The sequence below is a fragment of the Citrus sinensis genome, chromosome 4, assembly GCF_022201045.2.
Source record: "Citrus sinensis cultivar Valencia sweet orange chromosome 4, DVS_A1.0, whole genome shotgun sequence".
Classification (NCBI taxonomy): domain Eukaryota; kingdom Viridiplantae; phylum Streptophyta; class Magnoliopsida; order Sapindales; family Rutaceae; genus Citrus; species Citrus sinensis.
Window position 1 is genome coordinate 26,372,600 of NC_068559.1, and position 19,915 is coordinate 26,392,514.

Consider the following 19,915-nt stretch of genomic DNA (forward strand, 5'->3'; position numbering starts at 1 on the left):
GAAATTATAAATTATTTGTTACACGAAATTCATAAATTGTGTGATGTATTATAACATCCACACAAAGCAATTAAATATAACAGAAGACACTACTTGCTAAAGAGTTACAATCTGTTGTGCCATCGTTTGCGTACAAAAATCTTCTTCTTAATTCTTCTCTTTATTTTTCTTTACCAAATGGGTGATTAATATTAAATTTTATATTAATAATTAAATTAATCTTTTTTATTTTATTTATTTATAATTAAAATAAATTTTTTAGCTAAATTTAAAAAATAAGAAAAGACTAAGAAAAAAAAGGGAAAAAAAAAAGAAAGAAGGAAGAAGATCTTAAAATTAAATCCTCTTGAAAACTGTGTACCCCTACGAAGAAAAGGGAAAAATCAAATTCCCCTTTTAATTTGTGTAACGAGCGTCGTTCCTCCAGGACGCGACTACGAGAGACCTAAAACAACATGGAGGGATACCAGCAGTCCCACCGGTACATGAGACCACCACCAGCACCGGCATCGGGGCAACAGGCACCACCGATGGGAGATCATTATCATCACCACAACCCTTACCTTCACCAGCAGCAGCAACCAAGACTGCCAGCCCCTCCGCAAGGTCATCAATGGTACTCCAATCAATTTCAGTACCAGCCTCCTCCTCCTCCATCTCACTCTCCATCGCCACCCCCTCCTCCTTCCCAGTGGGCTCCACCCGCCCCTTCTCCCGCTTATCATCCTCCTCCTCCTCCTCCCCCTCCTTATCCTGCGCACCACTACCCTCTCCCTCCTCGACCCCACGTGCCTCCTCCTCCTCCTCCTCCCCAAGTGTCCCAATCTTACCCTCAGCCCAATCAGGTAATTACCTTTCTTTCCTTTTTGGTGCTTATTCAATGCCAAGTCTTTTTTTATTTAATAATAAAATCAATGTTTGCAGGATTGGGGCAACTCGAACTGGAGTCATCACCACCAGGGCTGGGATTACAGTGGTAGGTAGTTCCATTTACGTTTTAATAGCAGGAATTTCATGTCAACTAGTTTGTTGCTACTTTCCTTTTTCATTTCTTTAAAGTTATTCCAGTTCATTTGTATATCTTCCTAGTTATTGGTCTGCGAACACCTGTTTATTACTGGGATGAAAGATTCTATCTCTGTCTCTGCATTGTCCCAACTCTGCAATGCACTTTCTGAAACTTTCCGAATAATTATTCTTTACGTAATACATGGAGTAAAATGGAGAATAGTGATTGGACATGTTACTTCAGATGAAATAATCTTGGGATGGTGTAGTATCTTTTCCTGCTAAATCAGTCTCACTGTTACTTGGGTTGCTTTGGACTTCAGTGAACCTCAACTGTTACTATAGTAACCCAGGAAGGTTTATCAAAATGATTAATGCTCTTGGCCCCAATATACATGCTACCGTCACACCCATGCTGGTGTTAAAATGTAGCCGTGTTTGCCATTCTACTTCTTGTTGCTCTTTTCACACACTCTCTTCTGTCTACCTCCAAATATAAAATAAAATTAAAACATTGAAATATAGTTTTTTTTTTTTTTTGGGTTGCTATTTTTGTCACCGATTTTTGTTTCAAATGATCTTTGTAATGACCTTTATGATTCTTCTTATGGCAGCCCAGAACAATGCGCCAGATTGGGCTGCCAGGGCTAAGGAATGGGCCAATGCAAGGGCTGCAATGGAAAATCAGCATATTCAGTCTCAATATCCACAGCCTGCTGATTTTCGTTATGCAGATACTCAACAACAGTCCATTCCTGTGTCTAGCTATCAGCAATTTTCAGTTCCATCTGCACAGCCACACCAGCCACCAATGGCTTATCAACAGGAGAATGCGGCCATGAGTTCTGGGCCATCTTCGTATGGTCCTGATGTGCGTATACCTTACTCTGGTAGAGATGGAGCTTCAGCTGGAGAAGCAAATGTTGGATTTCCTCATCAAGAAAGTTCATGTTCCAGTCCATCTGTTCATCAGCAGGAGGTACCTTCTAGTTATTCTTCTGTTACAGGTAAAAATTCACTAGCATATTGAACTTGCATGTGAAGCTTGTGCTCAAGAACTGCTTCTATGGACCTCATCCTTTTTTAACTACCCCATTTTTTATTTCTGTTGATGCTTGTCCTCAATGCGACCTTTGCTGGAGCTATATTTCGGATAAAGTTCAGGATCTTCAGCATTTCAGACATCAAACTTTAGCATATATTGAGTCTTCTTAATTTGCTTTCTCAATTCAGTCCATTTGGTTTGGGCAAGGTCATTTTCTCTTTTAGTAAGTTGATTTGGTTATTGGAAAGTAGTTGAAAAGCACCATCACATTCGTGAAATGAAATTGTGACTATTTTTTTCCTTATTTTTTATTTTTTGAGAGTCCCTGTGTGATAATTATATGTTACTTGCTCTGTGTGCTGTGCCGGTTGGCCTTGAATGACATTTTATGGGTTTTGTGACACATGAATGCCCCATCTCTATCCAGTGCATAGATATGCGGAATTAGAATTTGACCCATTGTTTAAAAACTCTCGAATTATGGAAATTGCTCACCATTCTGTGATGCCTGATGCCTGATTGATGCCAGCTATTTCTGTGATAGTCCATGCACAAAGGAAACTGTGATACCTGATTGATGTCTTATTGAGGGTATATAATAGTCTCATTACCGTGTGTGGGAGGCATGGCAATATCAATTGGTTGCTGATATATTTTGCCTGTTTAATTAACTACTTTTAGATTATCCATTGCTGCTGTAAGTAAAGGGTAGACGCTTGTTGCTTTTGTTTGATTCCCAGAAACTTCAGAGATCAAATTTTGTCTGCATAACATCTGAAAAGCAAACAAATAGTGTCAATTTGGATTCCTATGTGCTTAAGCTTTGGTTTATTTTATGTCTTCGACCTGCAGTTTTGACTCTTTATACCGATGGCAGGTACAGAAGAGACCGCATATCAAAAGGAGCATGTGTATGGATCCTTGCCTATGCCCATTCCTTCTGCTCAGGAAGGACAGCCATTTACATATGGGAATCAGGCTGCTGATCCTCCAACTGTTCTCAGCGACCAGCCTTTAGATTTTGCACCTAGGTTTAATCATGATCAGGATCTTCACATGCAATCCAGTTATGCTGCTCATCATGAGTCTGCAGGAACTGTAAGAGGCATTGACCCTGTTGCAGCAGTGCCTTCTGTTAATTCTTGGACGCCCCCTGTCACACCTGGTGTTGCTTATCCACCAATTCCTCCAGCAGGCTCACAGGTCTTGGTTCTGGTTTTATGATTGTAACTTTGCTTTCAGTTGCTTGCTTTTAATATGCTAATGTATTCTTTATTTCTCAGCATGACCATTCCATAGCCATGGCTTCTGTTCCTGGACCTGCTGCACATCAATTTGTAAGGTTTCCTGGTTCGGGCTTCCAGCCAACAATTTCATCTGCTAGTGCTTTTGGCATTGGTGCAGCAGCAACACTTCATCCTACAACAGCCTTTCCAGGTGATGTGTATGGGGTTTCTGGCGTTTCCGAACGTCCCAAAAAGGTACTTTATTTACACTTGTTGACTTTGAATGCTTCTGTAATCATTATTGAGAGATTCCTCACAGAGTAGCTACCCATTTGCACTTGTATCTTTTGGAACTTTTTCTAGGCTCCAGTGCCCAATTGGCTTAAAGAAGAAATAATTAAGAATAAAGCCGCCATCACAAAGTCTTCAATAGAAAATACTAAAGAGGAACCCGAATCCATTGAGGATGAAGTTGTTCATAAATCATCTGGGAAAGGTGAACAGGCAGATAGCAAAAGCATTGATTCTTCTAGGTCAACCGAAGAAGAAGATGATGATGAGGTTTTATTTCTTTTTCTACTTAACCTGATTATAATTTAGTTTTTCTTATTATGATATAGTTATTTGGATGCACTTATTATGCCTTTGGATTAAACCTGAACTTTTGCTTCTATGTAGGATTATGTGGAGGCAGCTAGAACTGCAGCAATTAATCAGGAAATAAAACGCATACTGACTGAAGTTCTTTTGAAGGTTACGACTGCCTGATGGCTGATGTTCTTCTAATTTTAATGACTTTAATTCCATAGTTTTCATTTTTTTCACCCCGCCCATTGACAGGTTACTGATGAGCTGTTTGATGAAATTGCAACTAAGGTTCTTAGTGAAGATGATCTGGAAATTGAAGGTGAGCACATTGTGATCTCTGAGTATGTACTAGCTTTTTTTCCTTTTTAAGAGTTTTCTCTTATAGTATGATCTCTTATAGTATGACTTGACTACTGCAGTTAACAACAAAAACATGACTTCAAATTGTAAAGTATCACCGCCTCCCCCATTAGTCCCAACTCCTAAGGCTTCTGCAAAGGTTCTTGTTCCAGTTAAAGCAAAGGAATCGGAAACTGAAGGTGCCAGTGAAAAAACTAGTTCCAGCTCACCTGGAGATGTATTGGGTCTTGCAAATTATGCCTCAGATGATGGTGATGATGGGGATGATGAAATTCAAAGTTTCAGCATCAATAAACATTCTGAGAACATACATGATGCTGCTGAGAATGGATTACATGTGAAACCCGAAAAGCAAAATAAAGCTGAGACACATTCAGGGAGGGATTTGAGCAAAACTAATATCATTGGCGCTATCAGTGCGTTAGGTGAGAATAGAGATGATACTCATGCATACTCTTCCAATACGGTCACTGGAGATGCGGATAATGAAAGCAGTGTTAATGGTTCTGGGTTGGATGAAACTTTGGGAGAAAAGACTGGAATGAAAACGAAAAGTGAACTGCCTGGCACAAATGTCGGTGTGAAAATATCAACAAATGATAGTTTACTTAATATGGAAACCAGAATGAAATCAGTTAAAAATGATCAACATGAAAGTAAAAAGAGTTCTTTGGGGAAAGACAGTGGTAAGGAAACAGAGGTTGGTAGTGGGGTTGACAACAAGGGTGATGAAGATCATCGGAGACTGGATGAAAGACATTCAAGAAAGGAAAAGGCTGATGACCAAAATGGCTCAAGAGATAAAACAAGAGGTGGAGGTGCAAAGTCCGAGGAAAAGCCTAAGGAATTCAAGTCAAGGAAGAGATACGCTGATGATGTCAAGGAGGACAGAAAAGATGCAGAGAGACACCAAAGAGGCAGTATCAAAGAAGGTATTGATAAAAAAAGAGAACGGTCAAAGGAGGAAGATACATCAAGACATAAACTTACTAGTGACCCAGACAGGCATAAGAAAAGGCGTTCTTCTTCAATTAGCAGTAAGGGTAGAAACAGCAAGGAAAACTCAGTTAGTCATTTCAATGATTCAAGTGATCAATCATCAGATGATTCTAAAAGGTTTCTATCTTCTATGTTTTCATCCCTTCTCTTCCCACCATGTTGTGAAGATCTCATATTCTGTTATGCACTGCAGGAAGCGGCATTCAAGAAAACGCTACTCATCACCATCACCTGTGAGGTCTAGTAGAAGGTAACCCACGCATCAGTTCATAACTTTTGTTCATGTTCCTGTTTCCTAATTTGAAGTATTTTCAAAGGTTAAATTTGGAGTGTTTAGACATACCATGGGAATTGAACTGGCTATTGTGGTTTTATATAACATTTTATAGGGAAAAAAAGAAAGGTTGTTTTCTATGAGGACATATTTCCAGGAACACCAAAGAAAATTAAGATAGGCCATTAATTTAGTTCCATTTATTTGTTCTTATGTCAAAAAAAAAAAGGTTGTTTTGTATGAGATAATTGCTGACTGATGAAGATGATGGTTTAACTCCAATTTCATGAGTTCTTAATGCCACTTATGAAACTTGTTAGTTATTTAATATAAGACTAGGATAGCTGATGACTTTTTTTTGTTAATATATTTTTTGGTGGTTTCTGTTTCTCACTCTCACATGCATATTCTCTTCTGGTGTCAATTTTAAATGCATATAGTTTGATTGTTGACACTAATTTTACTTTTCGCTCTCAATTTGATTCTTAAGATGGGACTGACCTTAGACACTGAGAAGAGGATTTACTGGATTAACCGTTTTTATAGCTGTATCTAGGTCAATTGCAGTAAAGCAGCCTTTAAATGTCCTTTAAATGCACTTTCTGTTACATTTTTGGTAAAATTCCTTGGTCTTTTATTTTTTGGGTTTGTATACATAATTTGTAAGATTAATGCCATCCACCATGAAGACTGGCTCTGCCTTGTCTCGAAGATTATATGTTCTGCAGTTGTTAATTTTCTAATTTTCCCATCTCTAAAAATTTGGTGGTCAAATCTCTTTCTGTGACATGGTTTCTGTATTTTCTGCTCTTGATGATGTGCAATACAGTGGTTATATTTGCTTTGATTTGTAATCACATAAATTTCACTAAATGAGAAATTCGCACTACTGTCTATCCTGGTAGGTTTTTGGAACCACTTTACAGTTGACATTCTGCTCAAGTTTTATATTTTCTTATCCTGTCGTAGTTCACACATTCTTTTCCCTGGAAGTGTCCTTAAGTTGATAAATGTTATAATGTAGGCACTTATTGTAAGCAATGGATAAACTGTTAGAGCATTTCCTGATATGTGATGGAGAGGCATATAACTCATTATCTTCGTTTTGTCTTTTCCCTGAGAATTTATACATCTTTTCTCAGTTGGGAAGAATTTAAATGCAGAAGGTCAGCACTAGTAAAGTTCAATACGTTATAGGTTGATGCACAAGCCACAATAGCCTTCTGGATCTGCAGGATCTCCTTTTGTGATACTTGGTTTCTTTTGATGATATAGATCCTTCCTATGTCATTAGTGAAAGAATAATACTAGGGATCTCAACATTTGGATCCCAATTTGTATGTCAACTGATGTGGCATTCATCTATTGGATAGTATAGTAGTAATTTTAATAGTTATAATTTCACTTGTCGCTGGGATATAAATTGGGATCCAAATATTGGGATTTCTAGCATTATTGCTAGTAATGAAAACAAACTAAAAAGATAAAGGGAAAAAAATTGTGGCAGCCTGAATATTGAGTTTGACTATGTAAGAGGCTAAACATCTCATGAATTATATATATTTTAACTTACCATATCAGTGTGATCAATGTTTTCATTTCTAGACATGTTACGCGGTCACCACATAGCAAGCATTCTCAGCGCAGGCATTCTCCCTATTCTTCTCTTGAAACGAGCAGGTATGATACCATGTATTCTTAAGATTAAGACTGTGTTAATGTTCATAAGACATACACAACCATCATTATAACAATATGCAGCTCAGGTGAAACTGTTGGAATCCTAAAATTTCATTACAGACTTGCATGTTGCTTAGTTCATTAACTTTGCAATTTTTGGCAGGGGCAGGCGGTCGAGATCTAGATCACCTGTGCGAAGGCAGAGATGATTAAAGGGATTTCTGTGGTTGATTCAAGGTTTGAAGGAGAGGACTTCTGTTTGAATGTATTTGAAGGTTTGATGTACCTGGAAACTGGAGATTTCACTTGTGATACTGTTGTGTAGCAATGGCTTGCTAGTAGGTTTCTGTGATCTCTCTTGAGTCTTGACAAGAAATGAATGCATGCTTAGTGAAGCTCTGTAGTTTCTGTTCAGTTTAGAATTAAGGATGGTAGTATCTTGTGCGTCTTTTGATGATGCTTGTATCCTTGTCTGATTTTGTTCTCAGAATAATCACCTGTATCTCAGTTTTGTGACTTTAGGCTTGCAACAGTTCTCATGTGGTATGGTTCCTATCGGCAGTTCTTGTGCGGGTTGGCAAGTTGTGCTTAGTAGACTATCAGAGATTCTTAATTCGTTCATTGTTTTCCAATTTAGTGTATGTTTGAAATTGAGTTGCTGTGGTTTTCCATCAGTCACTGTTGCTGAAAGATGGAATTACAAATTATCAAATGCAGGTGGATGGCTGCTAAATATTAAGATGTCAAAATATCAAACAATTTAGGTTGTAAAGAATATACTTCTGTTGTTTCGATTGAAAGATTGCCCTCAAACAGTCAATATTTGGATTGAAATATCCTGCATGCTATTTGCATGTAACTTGTGTACGGTTTAATAACCATATAAACCCTCCGTTGAGTCAAATGGAAAACTGGGCAGCCGAAACAGAGTTGATTATTATTAGTGGACCTGTCTATGGTACAGATACTGTAACAAACATCTCCCGTCATCCCACCATCCGATTATCTATTGTTTGGTTTCTCACTCCACATCCAACCACATCCAACGGCTGATGCTGCAGTCTGTAGCTTACAGATTCTATAAGCTAGTCAAGTCCTATTATTAGTATGAAGTATGAACAATAAAATGCTGATTTTTCCAAGCTGAACGGATTTAAAATCAAAATTTTGACCTATTATTAGTATGCACGTGTCACGAAATGAGAATGATCAATTTAAATTGAAAGCAGTTGAAACCTAGAACAAGAAAAAGTTGAAAGGTAATTGTTCAGTTCAGTTATTTAGTTAATCAAATGGTTATAAATTCTTATATAAATTAATGTAGTATTATATATTTAATTGGATGAAATAATTTTTTACTACATGATTAATTTTATTATTATATATTTATATTCAATCAATAAAATAACAGTTACCTTAATCTATACAAATATATATATATATATATATATATATATATATTATAGAAGTGCCGGTATCTTTTGTCTTCGTATAATCGTTCGTTAATTATACGCACAAATGGGCCTAAGAAATAAAAATATCGACAGCGCTCAGCCCACTGGTGTCATAAAATGAAATAAAAATAAAAGTCAATTGACCTCACGGCGCAAACGCAAAGTGAACTGGTGGCGCGGTGGTGGAAGTGGAACGAAAGCTGACGTGTTTATGACGCGAAACGTCACATGTCCCGTGGATTTGGCCGTCTCGGAGGAGGTGCGAATGATAGTGGTGGCCTTTATGCGTTGGCAGCTCCTCCACTTCACGCCACAGGTCAGAGCTGCATTTTTTAATTCGGTTAAAGTTCCACTTCTGACTTCTCTCTCTCTCTCTCTCTCTCTCTCGTTTTATTGAAAGTATCCAACTTCATTTTTGAATCGAACTTCATCTCGTTCTTATTTGCATTACAACAATGAAATTGAAAATGAAGGTCCTTTCTCATCGTCCTTTTTTGTCCCCTCTTTTATTCTCTCTCTTGCTTCGAATCCTTATAAATGTGGTAATTCAATGCGTTTTGTTGTTTTGATTTGCGTTGCAGGTGGTGTTGCAACTGGGTTTGTGGTCAATGTGGCTGTCTGGGTTCATTTTAATTGGCCTCTCCATTTATGCTACTCACAAATTATCCACCTTCAACAAAGATGAGATCAAGTACCATCCAAAAATTGCAATCTTTGCAGCACCTGCCCCGTTTACTGGTTCTGCTGGATTCAGGCAGAGTCTTGCTATTCGGTCATGGCTTGGCTTGTCACCTGATATCACTGTTATTCTCTTCAGCCAACACCCTTCTGTAGCTGCTTTTGCCGCCAACTTTGGTTCCAGACTTTTTGTTGAGCCCAATATCGATTTCACGTAAGCAGTCCATTTTTTTTTTCTTCCCAATTGACTGCTTTTGGATTTCCACTTGCTTAATATTCCATTGTAATTATTAAATGGTCACCATTTCGTAATATCCTTTAAATCCAATTGAATATTATCCCTGTTAGCAAATGTTGCCCTGTCAGCAAATATTAACTTTTCATAGCTTTAATACTTCTATATTGAATACAATCTGGACTATCATTTATCAAGATTGTAAACTCTTGATTCTTATTTATGCAGTCATTCAAATCTGTGTTGTTCAATTAGCTCTTGTTTTGTTCACAATTGAAAATCAATTGATGAAGCATTAGCCTTCTGCTCTGTGTTTGGGTGTTTTTAGGTTTCTCGGTACTCCATTCTTCCATTCTATGGTAGCAAGAACACAATCATTTAAATCAGATATATCTGTTTTGATTGATCCAGAAACCATTCTCTTGCCCGACTTCATTTGCACTCTGAATTATGCTTATGAATCTGAAAATGACTGGCTTCTTGTTGCTTCATCACGAAATGTTTCCTACTTCCCATTTAACTTGAGTGATGATGGGAAATATTGGCTGAAAAAAGATGGGAAAATGGTTACAACTCAGGAGGTATGGAGGAATTGAATTCGGATTGAAAGTTGATGGCCTATTGGTAGGAACTCAAATACTCAATTGATGTTGTTTCATTTCATCAGTTCCAGGAGATACTTGATCAGAGTCCACAGTGGAGTCTTTGTGAAGACAGAATGCTTTTGGCGTGGAACAGCGTGGAGCTACCCTTACATAATGGAGTTCTTCCTCCTTTCTTGTATGGAAAAGGGATTCACAACCAATGGGTTATTAGTGAGGCCCTTTCATGTCAACAAAGATTTGTATTTGATGCCAGTTGGACTATCTCAAGTTTATTTTTTAATGATCCTGAAAATTTATCTAATCAGTCAGGTAAAGAGTCCCAACTTTCAGGTGCAGAAAGGAGAAGCTGGGAGTCTGTTGGCAATTCCCGCCTTGGGTCTCTATATGGATCATCTTTCTTTCTTGAAGTTAATTATTCTGGTCTTGCAAATCTTGTGAAGTGTGATAGGCAATATCTTTTTGTCAATACAACAGAAAACATTGTTTATCCAGTTACATATGAGAGACTGAGCTTCTGGAAGGGACAAATATTCCATTCTTGGAGGTTAAAGAAACTTATGGCTTGTGTTGGTGGTCTTAAATTATTGCACAGAAGATTAGATTGCTCTCTTGCAGATCAATTGAAGGCATTGCCACCCCTTGATTTTCCATTTTCCTTGGAGTCACTCCTTTCAGTTATTGCAGATAAGAATAAGACAGTTGTGCTTGCAGTTGCTGGATATAGTTATAGGGAGATGCTAATGAGTTGGGTATGCAGATTACGTCGCCTCAGGGTCACTAATTTTGTTGTTTGTGCTCTCGACTATGAAACCTACCAGTTTTCAATCTTGCAGGTATCTTTTCCGTACATTTTCACTTTTTTTTTCACCTTGAAATGACTTTTATCATTTTTTGGCTCTTTCTCATGTGACAAAATGCATCTTATGTGTAACCACATTCATAAACAAAATCATAACCAAAATAGGAAGCTGGGGGCATGCTAAATAGGACCAAGGTTTTAGCAACAAAAGTATATCTGACTTTTGCAAAATTAAAAAAATTAATTCATTTTGTCTTTTCTAGAGAGCCAATAGTTCGCATTGTTTAAATTTGACTGTCAGGAGAATGTAAAGTATGTTTAGGTACAATGATGATTTATGTATTCTCACATGGTTTTCAGTGCTTGGAATTGCTTTATATAATCCAACTGGAAATTGTTTCAGTTGTGCTTGTTTCTTGAATATTCTCCGGCAAATCCCTGTGGGGGGTGGTTCTTGCCTGCGCTTTTCTGATTTTATTTTGTCCCAGGGCCTACCCGTTTTCAATGACCCATCAGCTCCAAGTAACATCAGCTTTAATGATTGCCATTTTGGAACAAAATGCTTTCAGAGGGTTACCAAAGCGAAGTCCAGAATGGTGTTGCAGATACTGAAGTTGGGATACAATGTTCTTTTGAGTGATGTTGATGTGTATTGGTTTAAAAATCCATTGCCATCACTTTACACTTATGGGCCTTTTGTTCTTGCCGCACAATCTGATGAATACAAAGCAACAGGTGATTTACCCATCTATCCATTGTTGACATTGTTTAAAATATGGCTTGAATATGTACAGTGGAAGGATTGGATTATTAGGATATCTGATTGAATTTTTATGCAATTTACTTCTCGATTATTTTCATTTCTTCTTTTAATATTTGTTGTAAAAAGCTCTATCCATTTATCTATGATGTTATTACTAGATAACATGCATATTGCTCCTCCATATATGTGTGTGTGTGTGTGTGTAAAGTGTTGAAAATATGTAAAATCGCCGCCTTTTGAATGGGAAAATAAAGAGATGAAACACTTAGATTCTTTGTGCTGCTGTTTCTATCTACAGGAGCCATAAATTTACCAAGGCGCTTGAACTCTGGCTTCTACTTTGCTCGTTCAGATAGTTCTACTATTGCTGCTATGGAGAAAGTGGTAGAGCATGCAGCAACCTCTGGTCTATCTGAGCAGCCAAGCTTCTATGACACTTTATGTGGGGCAGGTGGGTCCAATCGTAAAGGAGATGATAGATGTGTAGAACCTGAAACAAACTTGACAGTTCATTTCTTGGACAGAAACCTCTTCCCAAATGGTGCATACTTGGGCCTGTGGCAGAAAAAGAATGTAAGGAGAGACTGTGCAAAGAAGGGTTGTCTTGTTCTACACAATAACTGGATAAGTGGGAGGTTAAAAAAGTTGGAACGTCAGGTTCTTTCAGGCCTATGGGAGTATGACACTGGAACAAGAATGTGCATGCAGAGGTGGGACAGGACCAAACTGACCAAACCGACAAGAATTTTCTAAAACATACTGGTTTTTCTTATCTTTATCCTGGCCAACTTTGTTCATATCGTTAAAGAAAAGAAAGGGAGGATATATTCTTTCACTTATACTTGCTTGTATACTAGGCCTAGGTTTCACCACTGCTTCATTTGGGAATAAATAAGAATAAGGACAGCCGGCCAGGGAACAAAAGGTTATCCAAATTAGACAATGCATAATACTATTGAAATTACCTAAAGCTAACATGATGCTCCCACTTCCTGCCACTCTGCCATTGACTCTGATGAAACATCTGGATCAGACAGCTTATTAATTGCTGGCGATGCTGAAGCGTTTTGCTCAATCATTAGGGCTAGTCAGGGAGAAGGATAAAGATTCCATAAGAAAGAAGGAATCTGGCGAAGTGCCAATAACATTGGACATGACCGTACAATCAAGGGATGTATGTGTACGGATAGTTCATGCAGGGGGACAGGAAGAGTTGTACCAAAATGCAGTTCCCGTTTCACAGTTGATGGAAAAATATCCTGGGATGTGCGTTGCTCGGCCTGAAGTTTTCAAAAATCCTCTTGAGTCCTTTTTGTGGCCGGAAGATAAGCTGTTGCCTGGTCAAAAATATTACATGATTCCATCTACAACCGCACAGAAACTGAAGCAAAAACACCTGAAAAAATTTAAAGTCCAAGGACCTTCTGAAGTTGTAGTAGATATGTCAGATGCAAGGATCACTTGGGAAGTGCGAGGAGACCTTATGGATGAGTCTGTTCGTTCTGCAAAAGATTTCTATGTCTCTGGGGAAAGTTGGTTAAAACGTCCAAACAAACGAGGAGTTAGAAAGAAGAAGGCTTTCGTACCACCCCTTCCTAAGAGAATGATGTTCCATGGATACGAGTGGGAACCCAGCTTAACCTCTGTGCTAGAACTGTCTCCATGAATTTGTTTCTTTAAGGGCTCTCATCTATGTATTCTGGTACATTATTCTGCAAACCAGTTGAATTGGTAATATAGGGATTTAATGTTGGTTGCTCGAGAGATTTAATGGACAAATATGATCATTAAAATAAATTAAATGTAATAATTTTCTTGCTCTATTCTTGCAACGGCATTTCTTAGTTAAAGGACTCGTGAGTACTCTTGTAGAGACCGTTTTTTGTTATTACACCATGTAAATAAAACATTAGATATCCTCCTGGTCACTTTGTCATCTGTTGGTGATGTGATGTTTATGGATGGTAAAATATTTTGAGGGTAATTAAAGTAGGGTTGGATGTTAAGTCCAATTTTAATTTTGTTTATAAAAAAGATTGGGTATGGGTATAATTTTTTTTATCTGTTTATTTGGTAGTTTGGGTACGAGTATAAAATACTAATACTCGTACACACTTACTAAAATCATTTGTGTTTGGGGGATTTATAACGACGAGACCAGCCGTACCCTGGACGAGGAGTCAGCCTCCTTATAAGCGAGTAGACGGGTGAAGTCTAGTAGCAAGTATCAACGAGCAGGAAATTTCTACTTGGCCACGAGGACAAGATGACCTCCTGCTACGAGCCGACACCTTTCCCTGCTGAAGGTCGAGGTCGGCAAACCCAGTCTACAGAGGTTAACGAAACGCGCACTCCTATCCGAGAATCTAGGCACGAAACCCACTCAGTCGGAACTACGACATTCAAGCATCCACTTCCGTGAGTTGGGGAAAGTGATGGGCATGGATCGTGGGGGATCGGATTCACAGAAAGGCTATAAAAAAGGTAATCAATAAAGGTAAACGAGTTAGACATTTTCACATTAGAACTTAAGAAAAAAACATCTTCGTTGAGAAAAGGGAGAAAAACTCAGGCATTTTCTATTGTCTAAAAGATTAAAGAACAGCCACGAGATTAGTGGCCGAGTTTCTCACAAAAGTAAACCAACATTTCTGACTTGAGCATCGGAGGGTTTACACTGGGAAAACTCCCAGCGTGCTCTGACCAGTTCTGTGTGCGCATGAGTCTGATAAAGTAGAAGTCATACGAGACATTGTTTTGCTCGGTTAGAAGGGTTACGAGGAGAATCTGCTGTTGGTCGTGAATTTGAGAGTTGAGGAAATATACTGATCGAGAACGAGCAGACATTAGAATCTCGCATCAACAATTTGATTATTAACTATTTATTTATTTGTTAATGTTTTAAAAAGTTAAATTCAAATAAACCTTAAAAAGGTAAACATTAGCACTTAGTAACTTAATAATCGAAATGACTATCTAATATAATATTATTGTAGACATTTACGTAGAGATTTTAGTCATTTAATGGACTAAACACTTACAAATAAAATCTTGTAATAAAAAAAACGATAATAGAACAATATTCAAATTAAGGTCAGTTGAAAGGAGCAAATGACAGATAAGGAAATGTTAAAGTGAAGATTTTTGTTTTCAATCCAAATATTTAATAATATACTAATTGGAATTAACTTAACAATCATTAAATTATAATTATTATTTACTTAAATAAAAAAATTAAAAATATTTTAGAATAAAATGCTAGATGTTCATCTGATAAATAATTAAGGTATCGTTTTTTTTTTAATATATGAAGATGTTATAAAAGGGGATAAGGGCTTAAGGTAAAAAAAAGCCTAAGCCAAGCTTGACTCTATATATATTTTTTAAATATAAATTTATAAATTAAAATAATACATTAAAAAATTTTTTTGAATCCACTAGTTTATAAATCAATAATGATTCAAAAAACTTAAAATCATAATATGAAATTCTCTCTTAAGTCTTAATTAATTGAGATCGTGCTTGAATTAAATAATTCATTATTAAAAAATTAATTACGTAAACTTTAATTTGCTTCATTTTTTATTTTTTATTTATTTTATTTAATTCATTATTAACTATTAATTTATTAGCAGTTTACAATAATTAAAAAAATAATTTAAAAATATAGTTTAAAAATAATAATTTAAGAATATGAAAAAGCCCAAACTCGACTAAGCCCGACCTTATACTTTTCTTGATATGGACTTGGGCCGTCCAAGCTTAAAAAAAAGCTCCGTCTAGACCCTATAATTTGCCATCTAATATGAATATCTCTAATTTTTATCGCTCAAGTCAACAATCGGTAAGGGAAGTGGGAAAAATGCCCTCCACAAAACAAATAAAAATATATGAATATTGACATCCCCACTTAAGATAGTTTTGTCCTCGATTTTTGGAGTGGCGATGGTTTCAAAGTAATCTGTTTGAGCTTGGATGATGTGCTCTGACGAACACAAATAGTAGCATACCAGTTGCCAGTTCGGGTTTGGAATTTTTGCTGATTCCCCTCTTCTTTGTCAGCCATGATTTCATGGCGCTGTCCTCTAGAATGAATGTACCTCAATTAGTCCAGTCCAAGAAGGATCTCATAGGCTTTCCGGTGAGAAGTAACAATAAATTCATCGAGAATTCCAGTTAGTGAAATAATGAACAATTTATTTCCAGCCAGTAGCGTTTCATAACAATTTTTTCATTCAACACAAAAAGTGTAGTCCTCAAAGAGCAGGTCTTAAACCAAGTTCAGCAGGACAACCAAGTATTGTCCCCTAAATTTCCTAAGTCTGAAAAAAAAACCAGCTGTGGCATTCCCAATGCCACAATATGTAGTGACTTCCACACTGGAGGAAACCACGTCAGCTCAGGAAGTAATAATCATACAAGAATTTTGTTGGGAAAATTATGGGTGAATTAGTTAATCACATGAAATCAAATTGTTTCTTTTTAAAATTTAAACTTCTATTCAATATATAAATGACAAAAGCTTGGTCAAGATCCATGTGTAGAAAACAGCAAAGGTGGCACCAACAGGAATTGTCACAGCCCAGGAAAGCACAATTTCTTTCACAGTTTCTGCTCTAACACTGTTTAGTCCTCTTGCAAATCCAACTCCCATGACTGCACCCACCAAAGTATGCGTTGCTGAGATGGGCAATCCCAGCTTCGAAGCAAACAGAACCACCGAAGCTGCAGCAAACTCAGCTGCAAATCCTCTAGTGGGTGTCAGTTCTGTTATCTTCTTTCCAATTGTGGCTATCACTCTATAACCCCATATCATCAGTCCCGAAACAATTCCAAAACCTCCCCATGCTAGAACATCTATTGGAATAACAATCTTAGTTCCACTAGCACTGCCGTGAAGAATAGATAACGCAGCCGCCAGGGGACCTATTGCATTGGAGACATCATTTCCACCGTGGGCAAATGACATGAAGCAAGCTGACAGTACCTGCATATACCCGAAAACACCATAAACTATTTCCAGCTGGGTACCTTTGGGGCCTGCAATATCAGAGAAAATTCCAATACTCTTGTTGTGGATATTAGTATCCTTAGGCTCAGGTTGCAATGAGGTGGATTTGACGAGGAGATGACCGAGTTGTTTCTGAATAATTCTGTAAACTAGGAAGGCTCCAGCAGCACCAAATGCTAAAGCTTGGGCTAAAGCCAAAGGAAAGATCTTGCTCAGAGGAAATGCTGCAAAAGAGATTCCAGTTACACCCACAAAAACAGCAATTGGAGCAGCAGCAGCCGCAGCTTGTCCAGGATTTGGAGCACTGTATACAAACTGAAAAGCAAAAAGGTTATACAGAAACAGAGCCTATCCCCATGCCTGTAAATGAATATAGGTTAGATTTAGAAAAGTTTGTACATCAAAATTTATCATGCATACAAGCTGCCATTTGATCACTTTAGCCATTTCGTCGTAGGTTTGTACTAATTAATGCAAAGCATTGAAAAAAGAGTCAGCATATGGTGTCTAAGTAACTTCTACATGCTCATGGCTCAAGATTTTCTGAAACTCTAAAGCAGTGAAATCATACTCCTAAACTAATATAATATGTATTTTAGAAACCACAAGCACAAACAGATAAATTTTAAAAATTTCACAAGCCAAGGCAAAGCCATGTTGGATGCAAGGCAGCGAGCATTATTAGTACAAGTCCATAACGTGAAAGCACATACCCTACGAATGCATTTGTAGACAAGAAATGAGACCAGTGCTCCCAGTATCGGTGAAATCACCCATGATGATGTCACCCTCGCCAGTGAACTCCAAAAGACAGCACCAGCTCCCCCATAAACAAGACCAAATCCAACCATCGATCCCACTATACAGTGTGTGGTGGAGACAGGCCAACCATAATATGATGCAACCTAATAATACAAGATACCATTAGTGGAGTTAAAACATAACTGAAAAATGTAGAGCATATAAGCATTAAGGAGAGCAACTGCCCTTAATTTTAAAGCTATTAAAGTTATAAGAGACATTATTTAAGACTTGCATGAGCTGCTTATAAAAACAATAACTAATTGGAAACTAAAAGTTCAATACTTTTCGGGTAGCATCTAATAATTGTTAAAAAGCACAATCTTGGACTTTCAATACCTTTGTAAATACATATTAGTACAAACATATTAAATACTTAACAGGCATAAGTATAAGAGGCGATAGAAGAAATGAATACTCCTGATTACTCTTAAGTAACTGAAAGCTCTGTTTACTGAAGCTTTCACTTAACAGGCATAAGTATAAGAGGCGATAGAAGAAATGAATACTCCTGATTACTCTTAAGTAACTGAAAGCTCTGTTTACTGAAGCTAAGAATGAAAACTAGAGTATCATTTCAAAGGTAGACATTTTTGTAGCGATGGCACAAATTCTTCCATAAAGTTTATTCAGAGCCTGCTGCTTAATTGAGTTGTTGTATACTCATGAAAATTTCATATTATTAAAAGCTCACAAACAAATCCGCAATATCATAATCAAGATTTAAATACTAATTAAAGAAGGAAGCTCAAATAATGTACCTGCAACCAAGTACCAGCTGCAGCCAAAGAAGAAAGCAAGCCAGCAAAAAGGAGGGTGTCCTTTCCCTGAAATACGCTAGCAACAAGAATCCCCTTCTGCATTGTACTGGTCACATGGGTTCCCATCAATAACGCTCCTGAAAACTCCAGTACAGCCGCAGTCAAAACAGCTTGTCGCAGTGTCAAAGCACCTGATCCCACTGAAGTCCCCATGGCATTGGCTACATCATTGGCTCCAATATTCCAAGCCATGTAAAAACCAAATAAAAGTGTTGCATGTGATAAAAGCTTGGTCTTTATATCCAGTCCTTGACCCAAAGACTTCATAAAGAAAGGAAGAGTAAGAGCAGCCAAGGCTATGCATATCGAAATAGCAGAGGCCGTACTTGAAGATATATGAAAGGCTTGTGCCATTCCAGGCAATTCGTCATCACCAGCTTCAGTCTTTGCAGGTTCATCATGATGATGTTCCTGAACTTGGAGTCCTTCATTTTGTTCTTCTTCACCTTCAGCTTCAGCAAAAGATGATATACTAGCAAAACTATGCGTGAGTCTTGAGTTCTTGAGGCTCAGGAGAGAATAAGATGATCTGGGTAGAGATAAATTTGGCTTGAGAAGAAGAGCTGAGGAGGAAGAACGATGTTTATGAAAAAGAAATGCTTCTGGTGAAACAGTATTTCTTGAAGAAGATGAGCAAAAAGGGGGAGGCATATTTTGGAGGGAGTGATAAGATAGAGAGGGTGGGGAAAAGAGAAAGAAGAGTATCTAAAGGAATTATTCAGATGGATTCTTGGCCATGGAATGTGCAACAGCTCATTGTGCTCAACAACAAGAAGAAAGAGAAGTAGGTGGTGGTGGAGATTGGGAAGAAATGAGAGTGAGTTCATTTCCAATTTTATTTTTTGGACTTTTGAATGGAATAAAAAACGTTAGGTGTGAGAGTGGATTTGGCAGCATCCTTTGGTTGATTTTAAACGAGTGGTGCTTGTTTCTCTTGAGGCTTCTCTTCACCCATGCCATGACATGCGTCCCCACCCTACCATCCGAAGAATTTTCAAGAAAAAAGAAAATAATTTTAGAGACTGATAATAAAACTTTATCCACAAGAGATTCAATTGTGTTTCCTACGGATACTTGTTACTTGGTTGCGTATGGCCACGTGACATTGTGACTCGCGCCAGCAATAAACCTATAGCAGGAAGAAATCTTTATATACATGCATACATTACATAAATAAAATCTACCATATTATGTTTTGTTAGACTTTGTCTTGCTATTCCCTCGTTGCGATCATGCCTCCCCCAAAAATGTCATCATCTTTAAGTAAAACTAGAGCAAAGATTTAAAGCTGTTCAAATAGCTGGCTCCACCTAATCAACAACAGAAATTGATTGAGTTCTTGTGTTTATACCGTGGTCCGTGGCCGATAGTGAGGTCCACAGATAGGGCTCAGCATAGCCTAATAATGAAATGAGTTCTGTTATTTGAACTCTTTGACGATAAAGGGATGATAGAAATGCGTATCCTTTTGTCTGTTGCTTCAACTCCATTCATCATCTTTTGTTTGTTACTTTTTTCATTTAAAAAATAAAAGAATCAAAAAAAATATTAAAATAATGAAAAGATAA

At 37.5% G+C, this 19,915-nt stretch overlaps 4 protein-coding genes across 6 annotated transcripts; 3 read left to right on the forward strand and 1 right to left on the reverse strand.

Annotated features, from left to right (window-relative positions):
• Positions 1 to 325: 325 nt before the first annotated feature.
• LOC102608351 (uncharacterized) lies at positions 326 to 7,710 on the forward strand. The gene is made up of 12 exons (XM_025101181.2): positions 326 to 845; positions 925 to 976; positions 1,623 to 2,015; positions 2,931 to 3,256; positions 3,337 to 3,534; positions 3,643 to 3,840; positions 3,958 to 4,032; positions 4,120 to 4,186; positions 4,287 to 5,343; positions 5,420 to 5,476; positions 7,106 to 7,180; positions 7,344 to 7,710. Exons 1-12 carry the CDS (start codon positions 456 to 458, stop codon positions 7,387 to 7,389), a joined length of 2,934 nt encoding a protein of 977 aa, XP_024956949.1. The 5' UTR covers positions 326 to 455; the 3' UTR covers positions 7,390 to 7,710.
• Positions 7,711 to 8,742: 1,032 nt separating this feature from the next.
• On the forward strand, positions 8,743 to 13,556 carry LOC112498971 (beta-arabinofuranosyltransferase RAY1). 3 transcript variants are annotated; one of them, XM_025101182.2, is made up of 6 exons: positions 8,743 to 8,950; positions 9,216 to 9,526; positions 9,876 to 10,128; positions 10,215 to 10,985; positions 11,440 to 11,686; positions 12,013 to 13,556. In XM_025101182.2, the coding sequence occupies exons 1-6, from the start codon at positions 8,846 to 8,848 to the stop codon at positions 12,465 to 12,467; spliced, it is 2,142 nt and encodes a 713-aa protein (XP_024956950.1). In that variant the 5' UTR covers positions 8,743 to 8,845; the 3' UTR covers positions 12,468 to 13,556. The 3 variants fall into 3 exon arrangements, with proteins under 3 accessions (XP_024956950.1, XP_024956952.1, XP_052295244.1); XM_025101184.2 differs by lacking the exon at positions 9,876 to 10,128 and having other exon boundaries at positions 10,215 to 10,362; positions 10,458 to 10,985; XM_052439284.1 differs by lacking the exon at positions 8,743 to 8,950 and having other exon boundaries at positions 9,390 to 9,526; positions 9,776 to 10,128.
• LOC107177678 (uncharacterized) lies at positions 12,769 to 13,556 on the forward strand. Its single transcript, XM_025101185.2, has one exon. The coding sequence runs from the start codon at positions 12,769 to 12,771 to the stop codon at positions 13,378 to 13,380; it is 612 nt and encodes a 203-aa protein (XP_024956953.1). The 3' UTR covers positions 13,381 to 13,556.
• Positions 13,557 to 15,890: 2,334 nt separating this feature from the next.
• Positions 15,891 to 19,326, reverse strand: LOC102608061 (inorganic phosphate transporter 2-1, chloroplastic). The gene is made up of 3 exons (XM_006483862.4): positions 18,288 to 19,326; positions 17,439 to 17,630; positions 15,891 to 17,040 (listed from the first exon to the last, which is right to left on the reverse strand). Exons 1-3 carry the CDS (start codon positions 18,996 to 18,998, stop codon positions 16,216 to 16,218), a joined length of 1,728 nt encoding a protein of 575 aa, XP_006483925.1. The 5' UTR covers positions 18,999 to 19,326; the 3' UTR covers positions 15,891 to 16,215.
• Between the last annotated feature and the right edge of the window lie 589 nt (positions 19,327 to 19,915).

Excerpts from the sequence above, each read along its gene's own strand:
- LOC102608351 (XM_025101181.2), top strand. The coding sequence starts at position 456 with ATGGAGGGATACCAGCAGTCCCACCGGTACATGAGACCACCACCAGCA. Across the intron at positions 977-1,622 it reads CCAGGGCTGGGATTACAGTG|CCCAGAACAATGCGCCAGAT; the intron begins GTAGGTAGTTCC and ends TTCTTATGGCAG. Across the intron at positions 5,344-5,419 it reads TCATCAGATGATTCTAAAAG|GAAGCGGCATTCAAGAAAAC; the intron begins GTTTCTATCTTC and ends TATGCACTGCAG.
- LOC112498971 (XM_025101182.2), top strand. The coding sequence starts at position 8,846 with ATGACGCGAAACGTCACATGTCCCGTGGATTTGGCCGTCTCGGAGGAG. Across the intron at positions 8,951-9,215 it reads TCCTCCACTTCACGCCACAG|GTGGTGTTGCAACTGGGTTT; the intron begins GTCAGAGCTGCA and ends TTTGCGTTGCAG. Across the intron at positions 11,687-12,012 it reads TGATGAATACAAAGCAACAG|GAGCCATAAATTTACCAAGG; the intron begins GTGATTTACCCA and ends TTCTATCTACAG.
- LOC107177678 (XM_025101185.2), top strand. The coding sequence starts at position 12,769 with ATGCTGAAGCGTTTTGCTCAATCATTAGGGCTAGTCAGGGAGAAGGAT.
- LOC102608061 (XM_006483862.4), bottom strand. The coding sequence starts at position 18,998 with ATGCCTCCCCCTTTTTGCTCATCTTCTTCAAGAAATACTGTTTCACCA. Across the intron at positions 17,631-18,287 it reads CAGCTGGTACTTGGTTGCAG|GTTGCATCATATTATGGTTG; the intron begins GTACATTATTTG and ends TTGTATTATTAG. Across the intron at positions 17,041-17,438 it reads TCTACAAATGCATTCGTAGG|TTTGTATACAGTGCTCCAAA; the intron begins GTATGTGCTTTC and ends TTTGCTTTTCAG.